We start from the raw sequence: 21,295 nt of genomic DNA, 5'->3' as shown, positions 1-21,295 counted from the left end.
CCTTAAGATTACACATTTTTTATAAAAATACTTTGCAGTTGTTTGTTTCTACAAAACAAAAAAAAAATAAGTAAGTCATATCACGTTGGATTTATAAATTTTGTGTTTTCCTTTCAGACATAGCATTTTGTTGCTTTACACCAGAACTGAATTGTGAAAAAGAAAAAGACAACACATTTTCAGACTTAATATTTATTTTGCTATTCTGCTTCCAGCACCCAACCCACACCAGTCGTCACAGACTGTTCCCAAACAGCCCCAGGTGATCCGGGTCTACCCGGGTGGGACCGTAGCGCCAGCTCAGCCCGGATCTCACGTCCCACACAACCCGGAACACCTACGTCAGACCACCCTGCTACCCCACGTCACACAGATACCACAACATGTGCTCCAGCAGATGTATGCAGGTATGAGACACCCGGCTCCTACTTGTGTCAATACATAACCAGCTTTAAAACACAATGAAACCTCTGGGCCCATGCTCAAAAAACTAAGTTGCCTTTTAAAATCCTCCAAAATCAATGTTATTATTGTATGATATTGATTTTTTTTGGGGGGGGATATTTTCGAAAAACCAATGAAATAATTGTCATTTTAACTGGATCAATCTATGTCAAATAGTTAGGTCAACAACAGGGCTAGGTTTGTATGATATCGTCTGTACTGTTGCAGCCAACCCTCAGGCCATGCAGCTGTATGGAGGTCGTATGACGGACGCCAGGCTGAGAGAAGTGGGCAGTGTCACAAAAGATGCCATTGAGAAACTGCACAAGTAGGACATTTTGTTTTAACCTATTTATTTAAGCTCGATTGCATAGAAAGCCTAAGGCTTTTTTGAAACGCTCTCGAGTCCGTTTCCTGGGACTAGAACCAGCACTTGGTGTCTATGGGGTGGAATCTAATGAAGGCTCCCAACAGTGAGGACATTTGTTTGAGAGAAGATTGTTGTTTCTTTTCACACTAACAAGATAGAGTATGAGCAGTGTTTTTTCCCTATAATTTAGGGCCGGTATACCACCCCATTCCCAATAGAAAACAGTATATATTATTCCAATATGGTACTTTACCATTCCAAAAAAATCTTCAATATTTTTGGGAAGAAAAATACAATTGGGATTTGATAAATAAAAGCAATGAAAATTTTTAATGAATTAAATTTTAAATACACAATTTTGCTAGTTTTGTAATGATGTTTGTATTTTACAACTTATTTTTAAAATCATGTTCAAATTTTAAAATTTTGATAAAAGATACATTTATTTTCGCAAAATGACCTGGCTAGATTATTTTTATGTGTTAAAAATCCCTGTTTGTATTGTAATAAAGTTGTCAGTAATTTTGTAACCTGAGGTAACACTCAATTTCCTCTGTTTCATACAATCGAGTGATCATTTGATAACCATATTCGACAATCACTGCATTTACTCCCTTAATTCATCTCTCTGCTTTTTTATCCCCACGCTTTTTGAAAAAAAGGTGGGGATATTGTGGTGATCTCCGCCGTCCGTCCGTCCGTCTGTCCGTCCGTCTGTCCGTCCGTCCTGGCCACTATCTCCTCCTACACTAAAAGCACTAGAACCTTGAAATTTACACACATGGTAGCTATGAGCATATGTGCGACGGTGCACTATTTGGAATTTTGATCTGACCCCTGGGTCAAAAGTTATAGGGGTTGGGGTGGGGCTGCGTCAGAAATTATCACTCATTTTTTTAGGTTATTTTACATTTACTTCTTTATTTCTACACCGATTCACTTCAAATTGATACTGGACCTCACCTATGACAATACGGTCAATCTCAACCATGCATGGCCCCATTCCCAACCCTGGGGCGCCCCGCCCACATAGGCCACACCCACCAAAAATTTCCATTTACTATAATTTTTTCATTTCTACACGGATTCACTTCAAATTGATACTGAACTTTTGTTATGACATTAGGGTCAATCTCAACTATGCATGGCCCCAATCCCAACCCTGGGGCGCCCGCCCACATAGGCCACACCCACCAAAAAAATCCATTTACTATAAAAAAAATTTAGGTTATTTTACATTAACTTCTTCATTTCTACACTGATTCACTTCAAATTGATACTGAACCTCTCTTATGACAAAACGGTCAAACTCAACTATGCATGGCCCCGTTGCCAACCCTGGGGCGCCACGCCCACATAGACCACACCCGCCCAAAATTGCCTTTTACTATAATTTCTTCATTAATACACTGATTCACTTCAAATTGATACTGAACCTCTCTTATGACAATACGGTCAATCTCAACTATGCATGGCCCCATTACCAACCCTGGGGCACCCCGCCCACATAGGCCACACCCTCCCAAAATTGCCTTTTACTATAACTTCTTTATTTTTACACCCATTCACTTCTAATTGATACTGAACTTCTCTTATGACAATACAGTCAATCTCAACTATGCATGGCCCCATGATCAACCCTGGGGCGCCCTTGGGTCAAACATGCGGCGTGGGGATACGCGTCGGCCTCTGCCGCGCCATTTCTAGTTATCTTTTGATTGCATTTTCAAGTTAAATAATCTTTGTGATATACATTTTTTTAATGGAACATAAATATTGTTTGCCCGACATATTGTTTTCAATTCTGCTTTGGTAATTTAAAGTAATGTCAGCCAAGACTTTCGTCTTAACTAGTTTGCAATAATACATTACACATGTGATATTATAAATTTTAATGTATTCTTGTTCTTTTTAGTGGACAAAGTCTGTTGCATAAAAGTCATGTAATACAGAATAATTACTGCAGTCAAACATATGACAATTGCATTGAAATTCTTTTGCTTTAAAAATGAGCAAACTGATTCAGTTGAAAATCATGGTCTAACAACATGCCCACATGTATTATTAACCTCCTGCTGGGAAAACAGTGCTTTATGCTTGTGGGTAAAGAGTAGTCCAAACTTAGTGAAGCAGGGACATCACTCTCCGTTTTCATGGTATTTTACGTTTAAAGGAAGTCTCTTTTACAAGACTCAAGTTTAGACGGACAGTGTTTTTCTGATTTTAAATGTGGTTATGTAGTGATACCGTGACGTTCAACTGATGTGTTTTAATTTTAAAGATTGTTCATGTCATTGGCAGGCAGCTGGAGTCGTGCCCTAAGACAGATGAGGAGCTGGAGGACCCTAGAGGGCTCGTAGTTCCTCTCATGACTCACCAGCGTCAGGCCCTGGCATGGCTTGTGTGGCGTGAACGCCAGTCACCCTCGGGAGGTATTCTTGGTAGGTTCTATAGATGATATTTGTTTACCTTTGGGTTTTTATTGTAACATTCAGTTTATTTCCCTATTCAGCTCTATATGTTGAACCTTAGAACCTTAGTTAAAATCATATTGAAAATACTGCAGGGTTCCCAGCCAACCTGGAAATCAGGGAAAACCTTGAAAAAGACTTTCACTTTTTCCAGTCAGGGAAAAGTCAGGGAATTTGGGAAAAGTTCCTGAAATCAGGGAGCTTTGTTTGGTCAGACTTTCCTGACTTGTGTCAAAAAGTCCATACAGTTAAAACAGCAAATCGATATCTCTGCATAGCTATGGTGGCTTTGTAGTATAGAGTTAGCTTAGTGTACTATTAGTAAATACTTACTTCTTTCTCTCTTTATCTCTGTTAATAGAGCATATGTGATGCACCTATTTATATATAATTTTAATTATAACCTTGTAATATATAACAAACTATAAAACCAAAAGCGACTAGTCTGTCTCTCAGACTAACAACATGGCGTCACAAGAGGAAAATGGCTCTAGTATCAAGTAGATCTCCATGCCTTTTGTCTCTGCATACAAGAATTAAATCATGATGGTAACACATAAGTTCTTATTTTTATGCCCCCGGATCGAATGATTGGTTGTTTTTTTTTCCCTTTCTGTCTGTCTGTCTGTCACTGTATGTGTCTGTCATTGTATATGTGTGTTTGTCCCAAAACTTTAACCTTGGTCATAACTTTTGCAATATTGATGATAGCAACTTGATATTTGGCATGCATGTGTATCTCATGGAACTGCACATTTTAAGTGGTGAAAAGTCAAGGTCATTCTTCAAGGTCAAAGGTCAAATATATGGCTTCAAAGCGGCGCAGTAGGAGGCATTGTGTTTCACAAACACAGCTCTTGTTATCTCTAAGCTTTTCGAAAAGCGTGGGGATTATGTGGTCATCTCCGCTCTCTGTCCATCCGTCCTGGCCACTATCTCCTCCTACACTATTAGCATTAGAACCTTGAAACTTACACACATAGTAGCTATGAGCATATGTGCGACAGTGCACTATTTGGAATTTTGATTTGACCCCTGGGGTTGAGGTGGGGCCGGGTCAGAGATTTTCACTCATTTTACTAACAACATGCAGCGTGGGGATATGCGTCAGCCTCTGCCGTGCAATTTCTAGTTTTATATGTAATAATATCATACATAAAATTCTACTCGAACTTGTGTTTATGCTGAGACTAGTGCTTCTCTTCACTTTACTGCATTCCTATCTGATACTATGTTGTTTTCGTTACTGATCTGTGATGTCTGTATAATACATGTCGTTGTCTGCAACTGCTATTTATTAAGGGTGTCTAATACAAGAAATAGGTCAAAATTATGATCCTGGAATTTTTATTTTCCATCGGGGAAAAATCAGGGAAAATTCAGGGAATTTTGTTCATACAAACTGGGAACCCTAAACTTTAATTTCTCAATTTTAAAGAATTTGTAATTTTAAAAACACAACTTTTATTTCCCAATTTTAGTAAAACCCATGAACCTCTTCCCAATCCAAAGGGCCAGGACGCATTCCCAAAATGATGAAAAAAAGCAATGAAATAGATTTTAATATCATAAATACGTTACCTGTTATCTCTAGCTTACCCCTTTCCAAGGGAGTTATTTCATCCGGAAAATATTCAAGCGCTGGGAATCGTCCACCTCTATAAGAATCCAAATCAGGTTAAACATAGTACAATGCAACCTAACAGGAAATCAAGAACCACAACTCATCTTTCCTTTCCGGATAAAACCATGTGCACGCCTATTTTAGGCTCAGGACTTATGTGTCCTTTTCACTGTGTTTTTGTCGGAGTTTAAAAGGATAAAGTTTATTTATCTTTTATTTGTATCATTCGGTTTATATTTCTATACTTTTTGTTGCAGTAATTGTCATATTTCTGCTTTTGCTGGGTTTCTTTGTTTGTATCGTCGCTCATGTACATGACGTCATGAGCACGTGAAGCACGAGGAATTCGTGCCTATTCCCCAATAAGTAATTGAGGTAAATTGGCCAGCGTTCTTTGTGTTTACATTTTGTGGTTTAACCTTTTATTTGAATTTATAATCATTAATTTGTCTTTTGTAGGTTCTTTCTGTTTCTTTTATTTCAGAATGAACTTACAGGATAGAGGTTCTTGTGGTCATATCAAGGCAAGGTGGGATTCCCACGATACTTGCTTGGCATGTACCGGTTGCACATTTAATAACAAATGTGCGGTTTGCGATTTGTGGGCTTAAGACGTATGGACAAAAGCAGGTCGCCGGAGGACGTTGATCAGCCGCAAACGCAACGAACCTCCATCCCACGTTGATTACCCGGTGACTCCACTGGTCAAGGATGACCAGCGGTTTTGTCAGTCACTGGGTACCGGGCAAGATGGTGTTGTTGTCAGTCGATCGTCATCAGATCTTATGACTCACACCATGCATACCGGCGACATTGATCATGGAAGTCTGGATCAATGTCAGACCACATGGCAGCCGCCATTCTACGGTCTTTGTCCGGTGACGTAACCGGTCATGATATGACCGGCCGGTCACCGGTCATGTCACCGGTCCGGTCCGGTCATGTCACCGGTCCGGTCCGGTCACTGATCACCGGTCCGGTCCGGTCACCGGTCAACAGTCATCAGTTAGGCCTGCCACCGATAACACCAATCGCCAGTCAAGAAGAACTCGGTCTTCATCATCGGCTTATTCTTCTACATCCGATTCGTCGTGGAATACATCGTCTTCATCAAGGAGTGGACATCGGACACGCTCTTCTTCGTCGAGCAGTTATCATCGTCGCGGCGCTCATAAGCGATCACGTCGTCACTCACGGAGACTGTATTCCAAAAAATCTCGATCTCATCGCAGCCGATCCACATCTCGACAGCGCAGCCGATCCAGATCTCGACATTGCAGGAAACAAGGACGTCGGCAACGTTCACGTAGACAGCATCGGACCTACCATTCGTATAGTCGTTCACCATTGTATTCCGTTATGGAATCGCATGTTTCCATGCCAAATGTGTCGGTTCCAACGTTGACTGCCACATGTATTGCATCTTCAGGAGCTCATCTCACTACTACGGCGTCAGTGTCAACACCACGGGTATCATCTACCGTATCTAGTCGTGTACCCCCTACAGCTACCCTGTCGAATCCTGATACACTATGGATACAGAATTCTGCGGGACATTTTGTACCGGTCAATGCTGATAATTTACCATCTTCCGGTTTACATTATCAGTTTACTGACGTCGGGGATGATCATTCGCTGTTACCAGACAATTACAATCCGGTACAAGATATTCTCACTTCTGTTCCTGCTGATTCTATACAAACCGCTGGTGTTGTAGAGAGTGAGGCTGATTCAGATGCAGAATCTAATGTTGAGACGGATCAATATTTAGCTCCGATTGGTCAGATCTATGAACTGATGTTTCGTACTCTTGGTGAAGATTACTGTCCAAGACCTGCTGAAATGTCTTCAAATGCGACGATTTCTGTGACAGAACAACTTTTTCGTACATTTGATCCCAACAGGGTTATTAAGTCGACGGCTCGTCCTGACCCGCGACTTCCCATTGGTTCTACTGTTCTATCTGTTCTTCAATCATTGGAATCAGCTAATAAGACTATTCCAAAACGAGGAGAAACATGGAAAATTCCTAAGGAACTAGCTGATCCAAAACACCAGGAAGGTAGTAAAAGTTACAAACCTCCTGTACCTTATGCAACATCTGGGTTGGATTTTTCAAAACTTCCGGTTCCAGATCCGGACATTAGCAAGCTATCTCTTGTAATGCCAAGTGGTTCCTATTCAGTTTCTGTTCCGTTTTTAATGTTGGAAACTTGGGAAATGAGGGAACGTAGATCATTAGGTTTGACTAACCAAATTGACTTTATGCTAGCGACAATTTTACAAATGGTGTGTGATTGGTCGGAATCTGTTCCGGAGGAACTCCGTGATTTGTTAATTCATCTCTCACGGACCACACTGGCCTTATCTCACACTTCTGCTTCTTCAATGTCAGAGATGCTAAGGATTCGTAGAGATTTTATCCTTACTTCTTTACCTAAAGATTTTCTGTTGGAACCTGGTATGAACTCGCTCAGAACAGCTCCTCTCACATCAGGGTTCCTTTTTGGTGGAAGGATACAAGAAGCAATCACAGCTGACAAGGATGACCAACTTCATGCTTCTTTAGCTAGAAACAACTCTGGACAACGCCAAGGGGTCTTTAAGCATCCTGCTTCAAGGCCACCAGCAGTTCCAGCATTCAAGACGGCTAAGAGAAATAACCTTTTCTCTAAAAAGCCTTCTTTTAATCCACGGTCAGGTCCTAATAGGCAGTCTTCCTATAACAGACCTTCTTTGTCACACAAGTCTTCTAATAAAGATTCTGGGAAAAAGGGCAAACCCAAGCCACGACAGAGGAATTTCAAACCTACCGGCAGGGGCGCACCTCCTGCTTATCAGCCCTAGGTCCCTTCCCTTTCTACCGCCACAACCTCCGATGCCGGAAATACCAGTCGGGGCCAGACTTTTCCACTTCTCAAATCGATGGCTTCAAATTACTTCAGACGCATGGGTTCATTCTCTTGTGACAAAAGGCCTGACTTTTCAATTCGAAAAAAGGCCTCCACTTTCTCGCGTCCCTATAGAGCTGGTATCTCGGCATCCACATATTCCAGAGTCCATTCTCGGGCTCTTGGAAAAACAGGCGGTAGAAAGGGTTCAAGATCCTTATTCTTTAGGATTTTACAGTCGTCTTTTTCTTGTTGAAAAGAAAAATGGTTCCTGGAGACCAGTAATAGATTTAAAAGTGTTCAACATGTATCTCCTCAAACCAACTTTCAAAATGGAGACTCCTTCTTTCATACGGGAATCCATCAAACCCCTGCACTGGGGGGTGTCTTTGGATCTGGAAGTTGCTTACTTCCATGTTCCTATACATCCCAACTACCGGAAGTACTTGCGATTCGCCTTTCAAGGCCAAGTCTACCAGTTCCGGTCTATGCCTTTCGGGTTGGCGACAGCCCCACGAGTTTTTACCAAACTAATGTCGGCAGTCGGATCACACCTCAGAGTTCACGGGATTATTCTTCTTCAGTATTTTGACGACTGGCTCTTACACCAGCTCGATCGTCAATTGCTTCTGTACAACCTAGAATTCTCTTGGAAGGAACTCCTCTCGTTAGGGCTCCTTCTCAATGGAGACAAATCAGACCTCATTCCTTCACAGGACTTTACGTTTGTGGGAATGAATTTCTTGACCCACATCAATCGGGTCAGAGTGTCTATTCAACGTATATCAGACCTTCTGATGAAGGTCAACTGGGTTTTGTCCCAATCTCATATAACAGCTCAAGAATTCCTCTCTCTCAACGGTATCCTGAGCTCAGTAGCAGACTTTGTGCAGTTGGGACGTCTCTTCCTACGTCCTCTTCAGCACTATCTCTCAGCTTGTTGGAAATGGTCTCCAGGCAATCTATTAAGACAGATTCCAATCCTTCCCTCCTTAAGGTCTCATCTTCAGTGGTGGCTAGACGAGGAGACTCTGTTGGCAGGAGTACCCCTTCTTCCTCCGCAACCGTCATTATATCTAATAACGGATGCGAGCAAGGAAGGGTGGGGTGCTCACCTGGAACCTCTCAGTCTGATAATTTCAAGGTTGTGGTCTCATCAGGAATCTCACCTACGTATCAACAATCTAGAAATGCGAGCAGTATTTCTAGCTGTATCTCATTTCCAATCACATCTTTGAGACTCTTGTGTGATGGTGTCAACAGACAACACATCTGTGGTGGCTTACATCCAGGCACAGGGTGGAACACATTCTCAATCCCTGTATCTGGAAACCAGAAAATTGCTTGTTCTTTGCAAAACACTCAACATTCATCTGCTGGCAAAATATATACCAGCTCGCCTCAACGCCCTGGCGGATGGTTTGTCTCGCAAACACCAGTTACTTCCATCGGAGTGGACACTTCATCAAGAAGTGACCAACCAGATCTTTTTCAAGTTCGGTTATCCCCTGGTCGATCTATTTGCAACCAGACACAATCACAGACTTCATCTGTATGTGAGTCCAGTTTACGATCCAACAGCGTGGGCAATCGACGCGCTTTCGTTCGCGTGGGACCAACTGGACGCTTACGCCTATCCCCCACCCATTCTAATTCCCCAAATATTGGGGAAAATCAGGGTGACCACTTGCAGGATACTCCTGATTGCCCCTTGGTGGCCCAGAAGATCTTGGTTCAACGATCTTCTCAGTCTCCTGTACGATTATCCCAGGAATCTCCCTCACAGGTCAATCTTCTGTCTCAAAGCGGCAGACTACATGCGGACCCAAAAATGTTCCACTTACACGTCTGGCCGTTATCAGGCAATCTTTGCAGAAGAAATGTTTTTCTGTCAGGGCTTCAACCCTCGTTGCTTCGGCAAGGAAAAAATCCACCAGAGCAGTCTATGATGCTCGTTGGAAACTCTTCTCCAATTGGTGTTTTCGAGGGAAAATTAATCCCCTCAATCCCTCTGCTAGACGAATAGCGGATTTTCTCATTTATCTTTTTGATGATAAGAAACTTTCTCTTAGTTCCATCAAAGGATACAGATCTATGATTTCGCATACATTGGCTTTCACTAAGTCTTCACAAGTCTGTGCTGATCCAGCTATTTTAGAACTTGTTCGAGCTATGGAACTTAGTCGTCCTGTATCTCGTACACTTGCTCCTAAATGGGATTTAGCTTGTGTGCTAGGTTCGCTTATTAAGGCTCCCTATGAACCTCTTGATCAGGCTTCATTACAATTCCTAACATGGAAGACCGTTTTCCTTCTTACTATGGCTTCAGCCAAACGGAGAAGTGAAATTCATGCTCTTTCTATCGAGGATAGTCATCTTCGTTTTGACTCTTCTGATGGTTCCGTTACATTGTTATGTCAGTCAGGATTCCTTGCTAAAAATCAACTCCCCTCTATGGCTTCCAAACCCTTCAAAGTTCCAAGTCTATCTAGAACTTGTGGACATGAAGATGATGATAGACTCCTTTGCCCAGTCAGGGCTTTGAAGTTCTACCTTAAAAAGGTAAAGTCTATTCGAGGTTCTCGCAAGAGACTTTTCATTCCATTAAAAGGGGGGGGGGCGATGTGTCTGCGGCTTCTATTTCTCGTTGGATAGCCTCGACTATAAGGAAAGCTTATTCTTCTCTTTCATCGAGGGATTTATCCCTGTTTAAGATAAGACCGCATGAATTAAGAGCTCTTTCAGCTTCGTGGGCTTATATTAATCAGACCCCACTATCTGAAGTGCTTCAAGCTGCTTTCTGGAGGAATCCGACCACCTTCTCCTCTTTTTATCTTCGTTCTCTTGAGTGCCAACAAGACAATTTGTATAAGTTGGGTCCTCTTGTAGTGGCTCAAACTGTAGTTTCTTCTATTGCGTAAGTACACTGGTGCCATCCGAGAATTAAGTACTATACTGTACTAACAAAGATTATAAGAGGACGTGATTCTACTATCTCTGGCTGTAAACCCTCTATATGAGTTCTGCTGTGATGGGAAAAAATATGCGAACCTTCCCGCCGCAGCTGCAAAATCAGCTAGAGATAACAGGTAACGTATTTATGATATTAAAACAAATTTTCTTAAAGTAAAATTCATTTTAATTATTATATTAAATACTTACCTGTTATCGGTAAGTCCCACCTCCCACCCCGCTCATCGCCTTTTTATGTTTGCGTAAAGGAAAGATGAGTTGTGGTTCTTGATTTCCTGTTAGGTTGCATTGTACTATGTTTAACCTGATTTGGATTCTTATAGAGGTGGACGATTCCCAGCGCTTGAATATTTTCCGGATGAAATAACTCCCTTGGAAAGGGGTAAGCTAGAGATAACAGGTAAGTATTTAATAATTAAAATGAATTTTACTTTAAGAAAATTTGTTTTAGAATGTGGGCAAACAAAAAGAAAGATACACAACTGTTCCCACATTTATATTTTCTTTTGCAGTTTATTCATTAGTGTCATATTTTGTCTTTTGTGTTTTGATTGCTCATGCTATGTGAATGTTCTAATTTGTCTTGGACATTAACCTTTCCAGCTGACGACATGGGACTTGGGAAGACGCTGACAATGATATCTTTGATCATCAAGCAGCAAGAACTGCGCAAGCATGGAACCGATGCGGAGAAAGTGGTCTGGTTGAACAGGGACAAGCAGCTTGAGAAGAGTAGGTTACATTTATACATTACAACATTGTGGGATGTATCACAAGCAACAAGCAAAATATAGAAGTCTTTTTAAAGCCTCTATTACGCTCAAATACTTTACGAAATTTTCATTGATTTTGAGCGTTACAGAGACTTTAAACATTTTATTTATAAAATAATTTTAAAACAATACATTGTACTGTATTGCAAATTTTGTGTCACCCAAATAGATGCTGAATATGCTAGATTTTAATTTGACTGTTTATTTTAATGACTTTTTACAGTAAAAGAATATAATATGTTTACAATACATTTTTGCACATATACATCTGTATTCTTATGATATTTTTGAATTTATATCAAACACTGTTTATTGGCCAAGTGTATTCCATTCGCAAGCAGTGTCTTCATACAACCAGGAATTCCAATATTTTTTAGCACATTTGATTTTATTATGTTTTGATTGAAGTAAGGTTTTGACAATTTTATTGATTATCACTAACAAGTTTGCGCTGTAGTACAAGATATGTATAACAAATCTTCAGTGGACAAAACGCTCGTGAAGTCCTCAGCAACACTAATAATCTGTCCTGCATCGCTGATCCACCAGTGGCGGACAGAGATAGAGAGACGTTGTAGGCCTGGCCTGCTGAGGGTGTGCATGTACCATGGGCCAAACAGGGAAAAAAACATCCTCAAGTGAGTCTGAGTGAGGGTGTGCATGTCCCATGTGCCAAACAGGGAAAAAAACATCCTCAAGTGAGTCTGGGTGAGGGTGTGCATGTACCATGGGCCTAACAGGGAGAAAAACATCCTTAAGTGAGTCTATGTGAGGGTGTGATGTACCATGGGCCAAACAGGCAGAAAAACATCCTCAAGTAAAGTCTGGGTGAGGGTGTGGATGTACCATGGGTCTAACAGGGAGAAAAACATCCTCAAGTAAAGTCTGGGTGAGGGTGTGTATGTACCATGGGTCTAACAGGGAGAAAAACACTCACACATGAGTCTAGGTGAGGGTGTGCATGTACTATGGGCCTAACAGGGAGAAAAACATCCTCAAGTGAGTCTAGGTGAGGATGTACATGTACCATGGGCCTAACAGGGAGAAAAACATCCTCAAGTGAGTCTAAGTGAGGATGTGCAAGTACCATGGGCCTAACAGGGAGAAAAACATCCTCAAGTGAGTCTAAGTGAGGATGTGCATGTACCATGGGCCTGAGAGGGAGAAAAACATACTCAAGTGAGTCTAGGTGAGGGTGTGTATGAACCATGGGTCTAACAGGGAGAAAAACATCCTCAAGTGAGTCTGGGTGAGGGTGTGTAGGTACCATGGGTCTAAGCGGGAGAAAAACATCCTCAAGTGAGTCTAGGTGAGGGTGTGTATGTACCATGGGCCTAACAGGGAGAAAAACATACTCAAGTGAGTCTGAGTGAGGATGTGCATGTACCATGGGCCTAACAAGGAGAAAAACATCCTCAAGTGAGTCTAGATGAGGGTGTGTATGAACCATGGGCCTAACAGGGAGAAAAACATCCTCAAGTGAATCTAGGTGAGGGTGTGCATGTACCATGGGCCTAACAGGGAGAAAAACATCCTCAAGTGAGTCTGGGTGAGGGTGTGCATGTACCATGGGCCTAACAGAGAGAAAAACATCCTCAAGTGAGTCTGGGTGAGGATGTGCATGTACAATGATCCTAACAGGGAGAAAAACATTCTCAAGTGAGTCTAGGTTAAGGTGTGTATGTACCATGGGTCTAACAGGGAGAAAAACATCATCAAGTGAGTCTGGGTGAGGGTGTGTATGTACCATGGGCCTAACAGGGAGAAAAACATCCTCAAGTGAGTCTAGGTGAGAGTGTGTATGTACCATGGGTCTAACCGGAAGAAAAACATCCTCAAGTGAGTCTGGGTGAGGATGTGCATGTACCATGGGCCTAACATGGAGAAAAACATCCTCAAGTGAGTCTAGGTGAGGATGTGCATGTACCATGGCCCTAACAGGGAGACAAACATCCTCAAGTGAGTCTGGGTGATGGTGTGTATGTACCATGGGCCTAACAGGGAGAAAATCATCCTCAAGTGACTTTGGGTGAGGGTGTGCATGTACCATGGGCCTAAATGAGAGAAAAACATCCTCAAGTGAGTCTGGTTGAGGGTGTGTATGTACCATGGGCCTATCAGAGAGAAAAACATCCTCAAGTGAGTCTGGTTGAGGGTGTGTATGTACCATGGGCCTAACAGGGAGAAAAACATCCTCAAGTGAGTCTAGATGAGGGTGTGTATGTACCATGGGCCTAACAGAGAGAAACACATCCTTAAGTGAATCTGGTTGAGGGTGTGTTTGTACCATGGGCCTTACAAAGAGAAAAACATCCTCAAGTGAGTCTAGCTGAGGGTCTGTATGTACCATGGGCCTAACAGAGAGAAAAACATACTCAAGTGAGTCTGGGTGAGGATGTGTATGTACCATGGGCCTAACAGGGAGAAAAACATCCTCAAGTGAGTCTAGGTGAGGGTGTGTATGCACCATGGGTCTAACAGGGAGAAAAACATCCTCAAGTGAGTCTTGGTCAGGGTGTGCATGTACCATGGGTCGTAACAGGGAAAAAAACATCCTCAAGTAAGTCTAGATGAGGGTGTGTATGCACCATGGGCCTAACAGGGAGAAAAAGATCCTCAAGTGCTTGGAACATGTTTTTCTCACCTTGGCGACCCGGGGTCAATACCAGTTTCTGTGAGTTTTGTTTGTGGTCACCATAGCAGACTGGTGGGGTTCATCCAGGTACTCAATATTCCCCCCAGAGCAAAATTAAAAATTGTTCATTAACAACTCAAAATAGCTGGAAATACAAAATTTGTCATTTGTGAGTCTTGTGAGGACCTAATAAAATTCAAAATGTAACATTTTTAGCAAATTAATTGTTGTTGTCCCCTACCGGTGTAACTGGAGAGGACTTATGGTTTGCGCTCTGTCAGTCTGTCCGTCAGTTTGTCCGTCACACTTTTTTGGATCCTGCGATAACTTTACAAGTTCTTCATATTTTTTCATGAAACTTAAAATATGGATAGATGGCAATATGGAGATTATGCACGTCATTTCATTTTGTTCCTATGTCAATAATTATGGTTGCTATGGCAACAACAACACAAAAAATAATCTGACAATGGTGGAGTTTCACCGGTAGGGGACCATATTGCTTGGCAATCTCTTGTTAGCTCATCTATTTTTTGAAAAAAAATTATGAGCTATTGTCATCACCTTGGCGTTGGCGTTGGCGGCGGCGTCCAGTAAAGTTTTGCGTTTAGGTCCACCTTTCTCAGAAAGTATCAATTCTATTGCATTCAAACTTGGTACACTTACTAACTATCATGAGGGGACTGGGCAGGCAAAGTTAGATAACTCTGGCGTGCATTTTGACAGAATCACTATACACCCCTCTTCACTCCACCTCTCCCTCCTTTGTGATTTAAATTGAGAGTCCCTTCACCTTTAAAAAGAAAATAGATGAGCGGTCTGCACCCGCAATGCGGTGCTCTTGTTCATTCAAGGTTTAAGTTTTGTCATGTGAACAAAGTTAAATAATTGTCTTGTGTAGGCTAGCCAGCCAGGATGTTGTACTGACCACATACAACATTGTGGGCAAGGAGGTAGAGTTGGATGACAACGATAAGAATGGGGAAAACCCAGTGAAGGACGAGGGGCAAGAGGAGGCAGGAGAAACCAGCAAAGTAAGGAACTGGCTGGTGGCAGGGATTTGTCTCTTTAAAAAGTCTTCAGACAAAGCAAAGCAAAAATCAGCTCTTTGAGCCCTGCTCTGGGAAAGCGGTGTTTAATGCATGTGTTGTCCAAGTTGCTCGTGCAGGCTGCAGGGGAAAGCGGTGTTTAATGCATGTGTTGTCTGAGTTGCTCGTGCAGGCTGCATAGGCTAGTCAAGGTCTGGGAAAGCGGTGTTTAATGCATGTGTTGTCCAAGTTGCTCGTGCAGGCTGCATAGGCTAGTCAAGGTCTGGGAAAGTGGTGTTTAATGCATGTGTTGTCCAAGTTGCTCGTGCAGGCTGCATAGGCTAGTCAAGCTCTGGGAAAGCGACGTTTAATGCATTTGTTGTCCAAGTTGCTTGTGCAGGCTGCATAGGCTAGTCAGGATGGCATTTTCTGCTTTTATAGAATTTTTTTGTTTGAAGGTACCTCAATTACCCTAAGTCTTCGGACACTAAAGATATCATTTTTTAGCTCACCTGTCACGAAGTGACATGGTGAGCTTATGTGACCGTGTGATGTCCGGCGTCCATTGTGTGTGTGTCCGTGCGTCCGTCAACAATTTGTTTGTGTAGACAGTAGAGGTCACAGTTTTCATCTAGTCTTTATGAAATTTGGTCTGAATGTTTATCTTGATGAAATCTGGGTTGGGATTGTATTTGGGTCATCCAGGGTCAAAAACATTGTCACTAGGTCAAAACTAAGTCAAATAATAGAAAAACCTTGTGTAGACAATATAGGTCGCAGTTTTCATCCAATCTTTATGAAATTTAGTCAGAATGTTTATTTTGATGAAATTTGGGTTGGGATTGTATTTGGGTCATCTGGGGTCAAAAACTAGGTCATATGATAGAAAAACCTTGCGTAGACAGTAGAGGTCACAGTTTTCATCCAATCTTTATGAAATTTGGTCCAATCTTTATGAAATTTGGTCCAATCTTTATGAAATTTGGTCAGAATGTTTTTCTTGATGAAATCTGGGTTGGGATTGTATTTGGGTCATCTGAGGTCAAAAACTAGGTCACTAGGTCAAAAACTAGGTCAAATAATAGAAAAACCTTGTGTAGACAATAGAGGTCGCAGTTTTCATCCAATCTTTATGAAATTTGGTCAGAATGTTTATCTTGATGAAATCTGGGTTGAGATTGTATTTGGGTCATCTGAGGTCAAAAACTAGGTCAAAAGGTCAAATAATAGAAAAACCGTCAACAGTTTGTATGTGTAGACAGTAGAGGTCACAGTTTTCATCCAATCTTTATGAAATTTGGTCAGAATGTTTATCTTGATGAAATCTGGGTTGGGATTGTATTTGGGTCATCTGGGGTCAAAAACAAGGTCACTAGATAAAAAACTAGGTCACTAGGTCAAATAATAGAAAAACATTGTGTAGACAATAGAGGTCACAGTTTTCATCTAATCTTTATAAAATTTGATCAGAATGTTGATCTTGATGAAATCTGGGTTGGGATTGTATTTGGGTCACTTGGGGTCAAAAACTAGGTCACTAGGTCAAATAATAGAAAAACCGTGTGTAGACAATAGAGGTCAGTTTTCATCCAATCTTTATGAAATTTGTCAGAATGTTTATCTTGATGAAATCTGGGTTGGGATTGTATTTGGTTACCGTAAAAACGCAGTCATAAGTCTACCCGGCTCATAAGTCGGGGGGTATACTTTGGTACCGAAATTGGAGATTTTGAGTATGTTAGCTTCATAAGTCGAGTCAGAAATTTTCTGTTTACGAATTTCATAAACGGACGCCATTTTAAATGTACATGAAGTTGCGGTAGTATTCTATACATTTACATATATACACTTATACCAAACTCACGTTCAGCAGCACTGTTGTTATTTAAATTCTCCGCAAACTCTATCACACGTATTTTTAATGCATTGTCATAAGCCTGACGTTGGCGTTTGCCAGGCATTTTCAAAGATTTATCGTAAGTCCAGTTGTGTTTTTGTTCATCTAATTAATAAATGGTTGCACTCAATAATTCACGCTAGTAATTATCCACAAACTATTTTCCGCTTTTAATCCGAGGAAACAATATTACCACTGTAATCCAATCTTTGTACTTTTAATCTGACTGTCAAAACAATTGATAAGTGTGTCGGTAAAACGTGTTTCTATAACAATGATTGACATACCCAAGAGACCCCTAACTCCACCTTTTTCTCTGAAACTGTTTCAAAGGCGGAGCTATACACGTGCTCAAGCAAAATGGGACGATTGCAAGCGAGTTACAAACACGCGATTGGTTAAGCATATCGCTTCTCTAAACAAAGGAATCCAATTTTGTCGGCGAGAAAGGTGTTCTTAATGGCTTCTTGACAGGAAACGAATTTCCTTTGATGACGTCAAACTGTCGATTCACACATTTTGCGATTTTTCGCGAGACTTTAAATGATGTCCTTGATTCTTTGTTTACATGAACAGTAAAAAAACAACACCTGCTTACATGAAGACTTTGGATTAAATTATCAAAATAAAAACAAGAGTAGTTGCAAACTGTGATTATATTAATTGGTAAGTATCAGTAAAAATACGACGTTTTGTTAGTCGTAAATCAACGAATTTTTTTTTATACAACAACAACAACTATTGCCGCGGGGATCAATCTTCGTCGAATTTCATTATTTTTTTCATGGAATGTCATTATTCTTTTCATGGACCACCTCATAAGTCGATACCGGTTTTTTTATCAAATTTTGGAGGTAAAAAATCTCGACTTATGACTGCGTTTTTACGGTAGTCAGATGAGCGATTCAGGGCCATCATGGCCTTCTTGATATTTTTAAATATGGATGCCGGAAAATGTAGAGACAAACTAAAAAGGTTTGCTTTGACAATCGGATACAGATTTGCAATATGTTAAACATCCATTGCATTAACGACTTATATCACGTACTTGTTAAATACCACGCCATATAGTATTATTTACTTTATGCACTTAATTAAAAAAATTATTCTCATGCTACTGTGTTCAGAGAGTTACTCAGATGTTCTTTTGACAAGAAACCTGAGTATGTCCGAAAATTGTGAGTAACGAAAATAAGTTATTTTGGCCAAAAAAGGGAGGGGGTGTCTGAAAACTTAAAGAGTTATTACGGTAGTCCCTTTTATACACAAATCCAGTTTAGGTGAGAAGTGCAGACTGCACAGCCTAATCTGGAACATCAGATTAAGAAATCAAAAAAGAGGAAAGTGTCGTCCCTGATAAGCCTGTGCATACTACACAGGCTAATCTCTGACAACACTTTACACACATGCATGAAACCCCTTTTTATCCTAAGCAAGGCTCATTTCCATACATACCCAGTAAAATTTCATGACAATATGCCATCAGTTAGAGCCCAAGCCATCAGGTGAGCTCCCCAACATCATGCGAGTTGCCTGGGAGCGGATCATACTGGACGAGGCGCACAACATCAAGAACCACAAGGCCGTCCAGTCCCGTGCTGTGTGCAGGCTCCGCGCAGGCTTCCGCTGGGCCCTTACTGGCACTCCAATACAGAATGACCTGCTAGACATGTACTCACTGCTCAGGTCTGTTCCAGACATGTACTCACTAGTCAGGTCTGTGCTAGACATGTACTCACTGCTCAGGTCTGTGCTAGACATGTACTCAATACTCCTGTCTATGATACACATGTACTCACTGCTCAGGTCTGTGCTAGACATGAACTCTGTGCTCAGGTCTGTGCTAGACATGAACTCACTACTCAAGTTTGTGCTAGACATGTACTCAATGCTCAGGTCTGTGCTAGACATTTGCCCACTGCTCAGGTCTGTGCTAGACATGAACTCACTGCTCAGGTCTGTGCTAGACATGTACTTATTGCTCAGGTCTGTGCTAGACATGTACTTATTGCTCAGGTCTGTGCTAGACATGTGCCCACTGCTCAGGTCTGTTCTAGACATGTACTCACTGCTCAGGTCTGTGCTAGGCATGTACTCATTGCTCAGGTCTGTGCTAGACATGTACTCACTGCTTAATATTTTTTCTCAAATGACGCCTTAAAATTTCCAACTTAAAATTGCAAGCAAATATTATTTAAAAATAAAGAAACGTCAGTCAATCTCCCTTTGTAGCTCAATTAGTTAAACCATATTATATATATTTTTTAAAATATTTTATTTTCAATTTCATGGTATTTGTTAGCAAACATTTTTTTAAGAAACCCATGCATTTTCCCAGTTTTAGTCAAAACAACATTTATTTTCCCCAATCTAAATTGCCCTGTGCACACTTATCATATTATACGTCGGCATATTATAGCTCTTATTGTTACCTTGTTTATTTCGTTTTTCTGCAGGTTTCTTCGCTGCTCTCCATTTGATGAGTATAAAGTTTGGAAGCGACAGGTTGACACAGGCAACAGTAAGTCACTTATTCTTCTCTGTCTCTTTGTTTAACCACTAATTGTCCATCTTGATTTTATCATAAAGTATCCACTATTGTTGAGAAAGCAATTGCTACATTTTTCATTATGTGGTTCCAGTCTTGCATGGGGACCTTGCTTGACATTTTATTTGTGTTTGTTCCAGTCAAAGTAAATGTTTAAAAAAAATATTTATTTAATGCCCTTGGGTTGTTTATAGAGATATATCAGTGAATTAAAACTGATAATTCACTGTTTCACATATTGCGTCAGTCAAGATCTAATTTGTTTGTAATACATATCCGCAATAAATCGCGGTTGAGACAAATGGTGGTGGGAAAAAAGGGAGGATACCTGGGAGTTCAGTTTGGTACATGCCAATTAAATACTCTTTTGCTATCAGGTAGTAATAATGGGCCCTTATTATTGTATGTCATTGAAACTTTCATTGTTATGATAAGCGGATTAGCGAAACCGAATAATTATTAACGATGCTTGAAACAACAAAGCCAATTGCCAATTAGTCAACCTCCTGGAAAACACAATACAAACAATTGGTTATAAAGTTTTTAACAATTAGCGGTAATCATTACTATTTTACCTAAAGGAAGTCAAGGCAGTTGATACAGCTGAACTGCATTCGCGTTCTACAGCAATACCACATGCCAGTTAAATACACTGTATAATGAGCACAATTTGTGTCAAAACCAGATTTATCTTGATTACGAAACAGACGAACAAAGTATGTATGCATGGATTAGATTGGATTGTAATGTCACATGCCTACAATAATTCAGTCTTTAATTTAAATATTGGACACATTTTTTTGTTATGATCTTAAATTTGTCACTCTGTCCATTGACGAAATTGAAGAAAATTAATGCCTGATGAATAAGAATGGTTTCACAATATGCTGTTTCAGCATATCGCATTTTATATTGACGTCAAACAAGCAATTGCTAGAATTTGATTTTTTTTCTTAGGCAAGGCATATATTAAGGACACCATGGTAACGGTTCTGCTGTCCAGTTAGCCAGTTAGTTGGAACACAAGCTTTTCACCTCAGCCATTTTAAGTTACTCACAGGCTGTTGTGGTTTTATGCTGGTGCGTTGAGCCATTTTCACTCTGCTTCTGAGCGGGAAAGGGTCAATTAGGTTAGTATGAGCCATGCTTTGTGAAATCTAGGCTTTATACAATGTATTATTGTCATGTGTGTAAGCTTAATCCCAGATTAATCAGGGACAACACTTTCAGCTTTCACGGAATGTTTGGTTTGATGGAGATCTCTCCTAAACCAAAATCAAGTGTAGGCGGAAAGTGTTGTCCCTGATTAGCCTGTCCGGACCTCGTGGGCTTATCTCGGACGACGCTTAATGCACATGGATTGAGCCCTTATTTGCCCTGTTTGTATGATTGTCCCCGACACAATGTTTTTGAGATTAATGTTGTGTGTATGATTGTCCTAGACACAGGTCACAGCAGACTGAATGTGCTGGTGAAGACGCTGCTTTTACGGAGGACCAAATCACAGACTGGCACCTCTGGCAAGCCTCTGGTAGGGCACAGTCACACTTCAGCTTCTTAAAGTTGTTGTCAATAAAAATGAGTTGCATTCTGAGAAAATTGGGCTTGATGCTTGTGCCTAAAGCACAGGCTAATATACCA

At 40.9% G+C, this 21,295-nt stretch overlaps 1 protein-coding gene across 1 annotated transcript in view; it reads left to right on the top strand.

Moving 5' to 3' along the window:
- LOC127858164 (transcription termination factor 2-like) overlaps window positions 1–21,295 on the top strand; it is an 84,724-nt gene that overhangs the window by 19,452 nt on the left and 43,977 nt on the right. Inside the window, exons 6-14 of the mRNA XM_052395132.1 lie at window positions 216–407; window positions 673–772; window positions 3,116–3,255; window positions 11,377–11,505; window positions 12,031–12,184; window positions 15,083–15,215; window positions 18,593–18,792; window positions 19,563–19,627; window positions 21,097–21,185. Coding sequence (XP_052251092.1) covers window positions 216–407; window positions 673–772; window positions 3,116–3,255; window positions 11,377–11,505; window positions 12,031–12,184; window positions 15,083–15,215; window positions 18,593–18,792; window positions 19,563–19,627; window positions 21,097–21,185 — 1,202 coding nt within the window. The remainder of the gene's footprint in view (window positions 1–215; window positions 408–672; window positions 773–3,115; window positions 3,256–11,376; window positions 11,506–12,030; window positions 12,185–15,082; window positions 15,216–18,592; window positions 18,793–19,562; window positions 19,628–21,096; window positions 21,186–21,295) is intronic.

This window comes from Dreissena polymorpha, chromosome 14 (genome assembly GCF_020536995.1).
Source record: "Dreissena polymorpha isolate Duluth1 chromosome 14, UMN_Dpol_1.0, whole genome shotgun sequence".
Taxonomy (NCBI): domain Eukaryota; kingdom Metazoa; phylum Mollusca; class Bivalvia; order Myida; family Dreissenidae; genus Dreissena; species Dreissena polymorpha.
The sequence above is the reverse complement of the archived record's forward strand: the minus strand, read 5'-3'. Positions and strand labels throughout refer to the sequence as shown.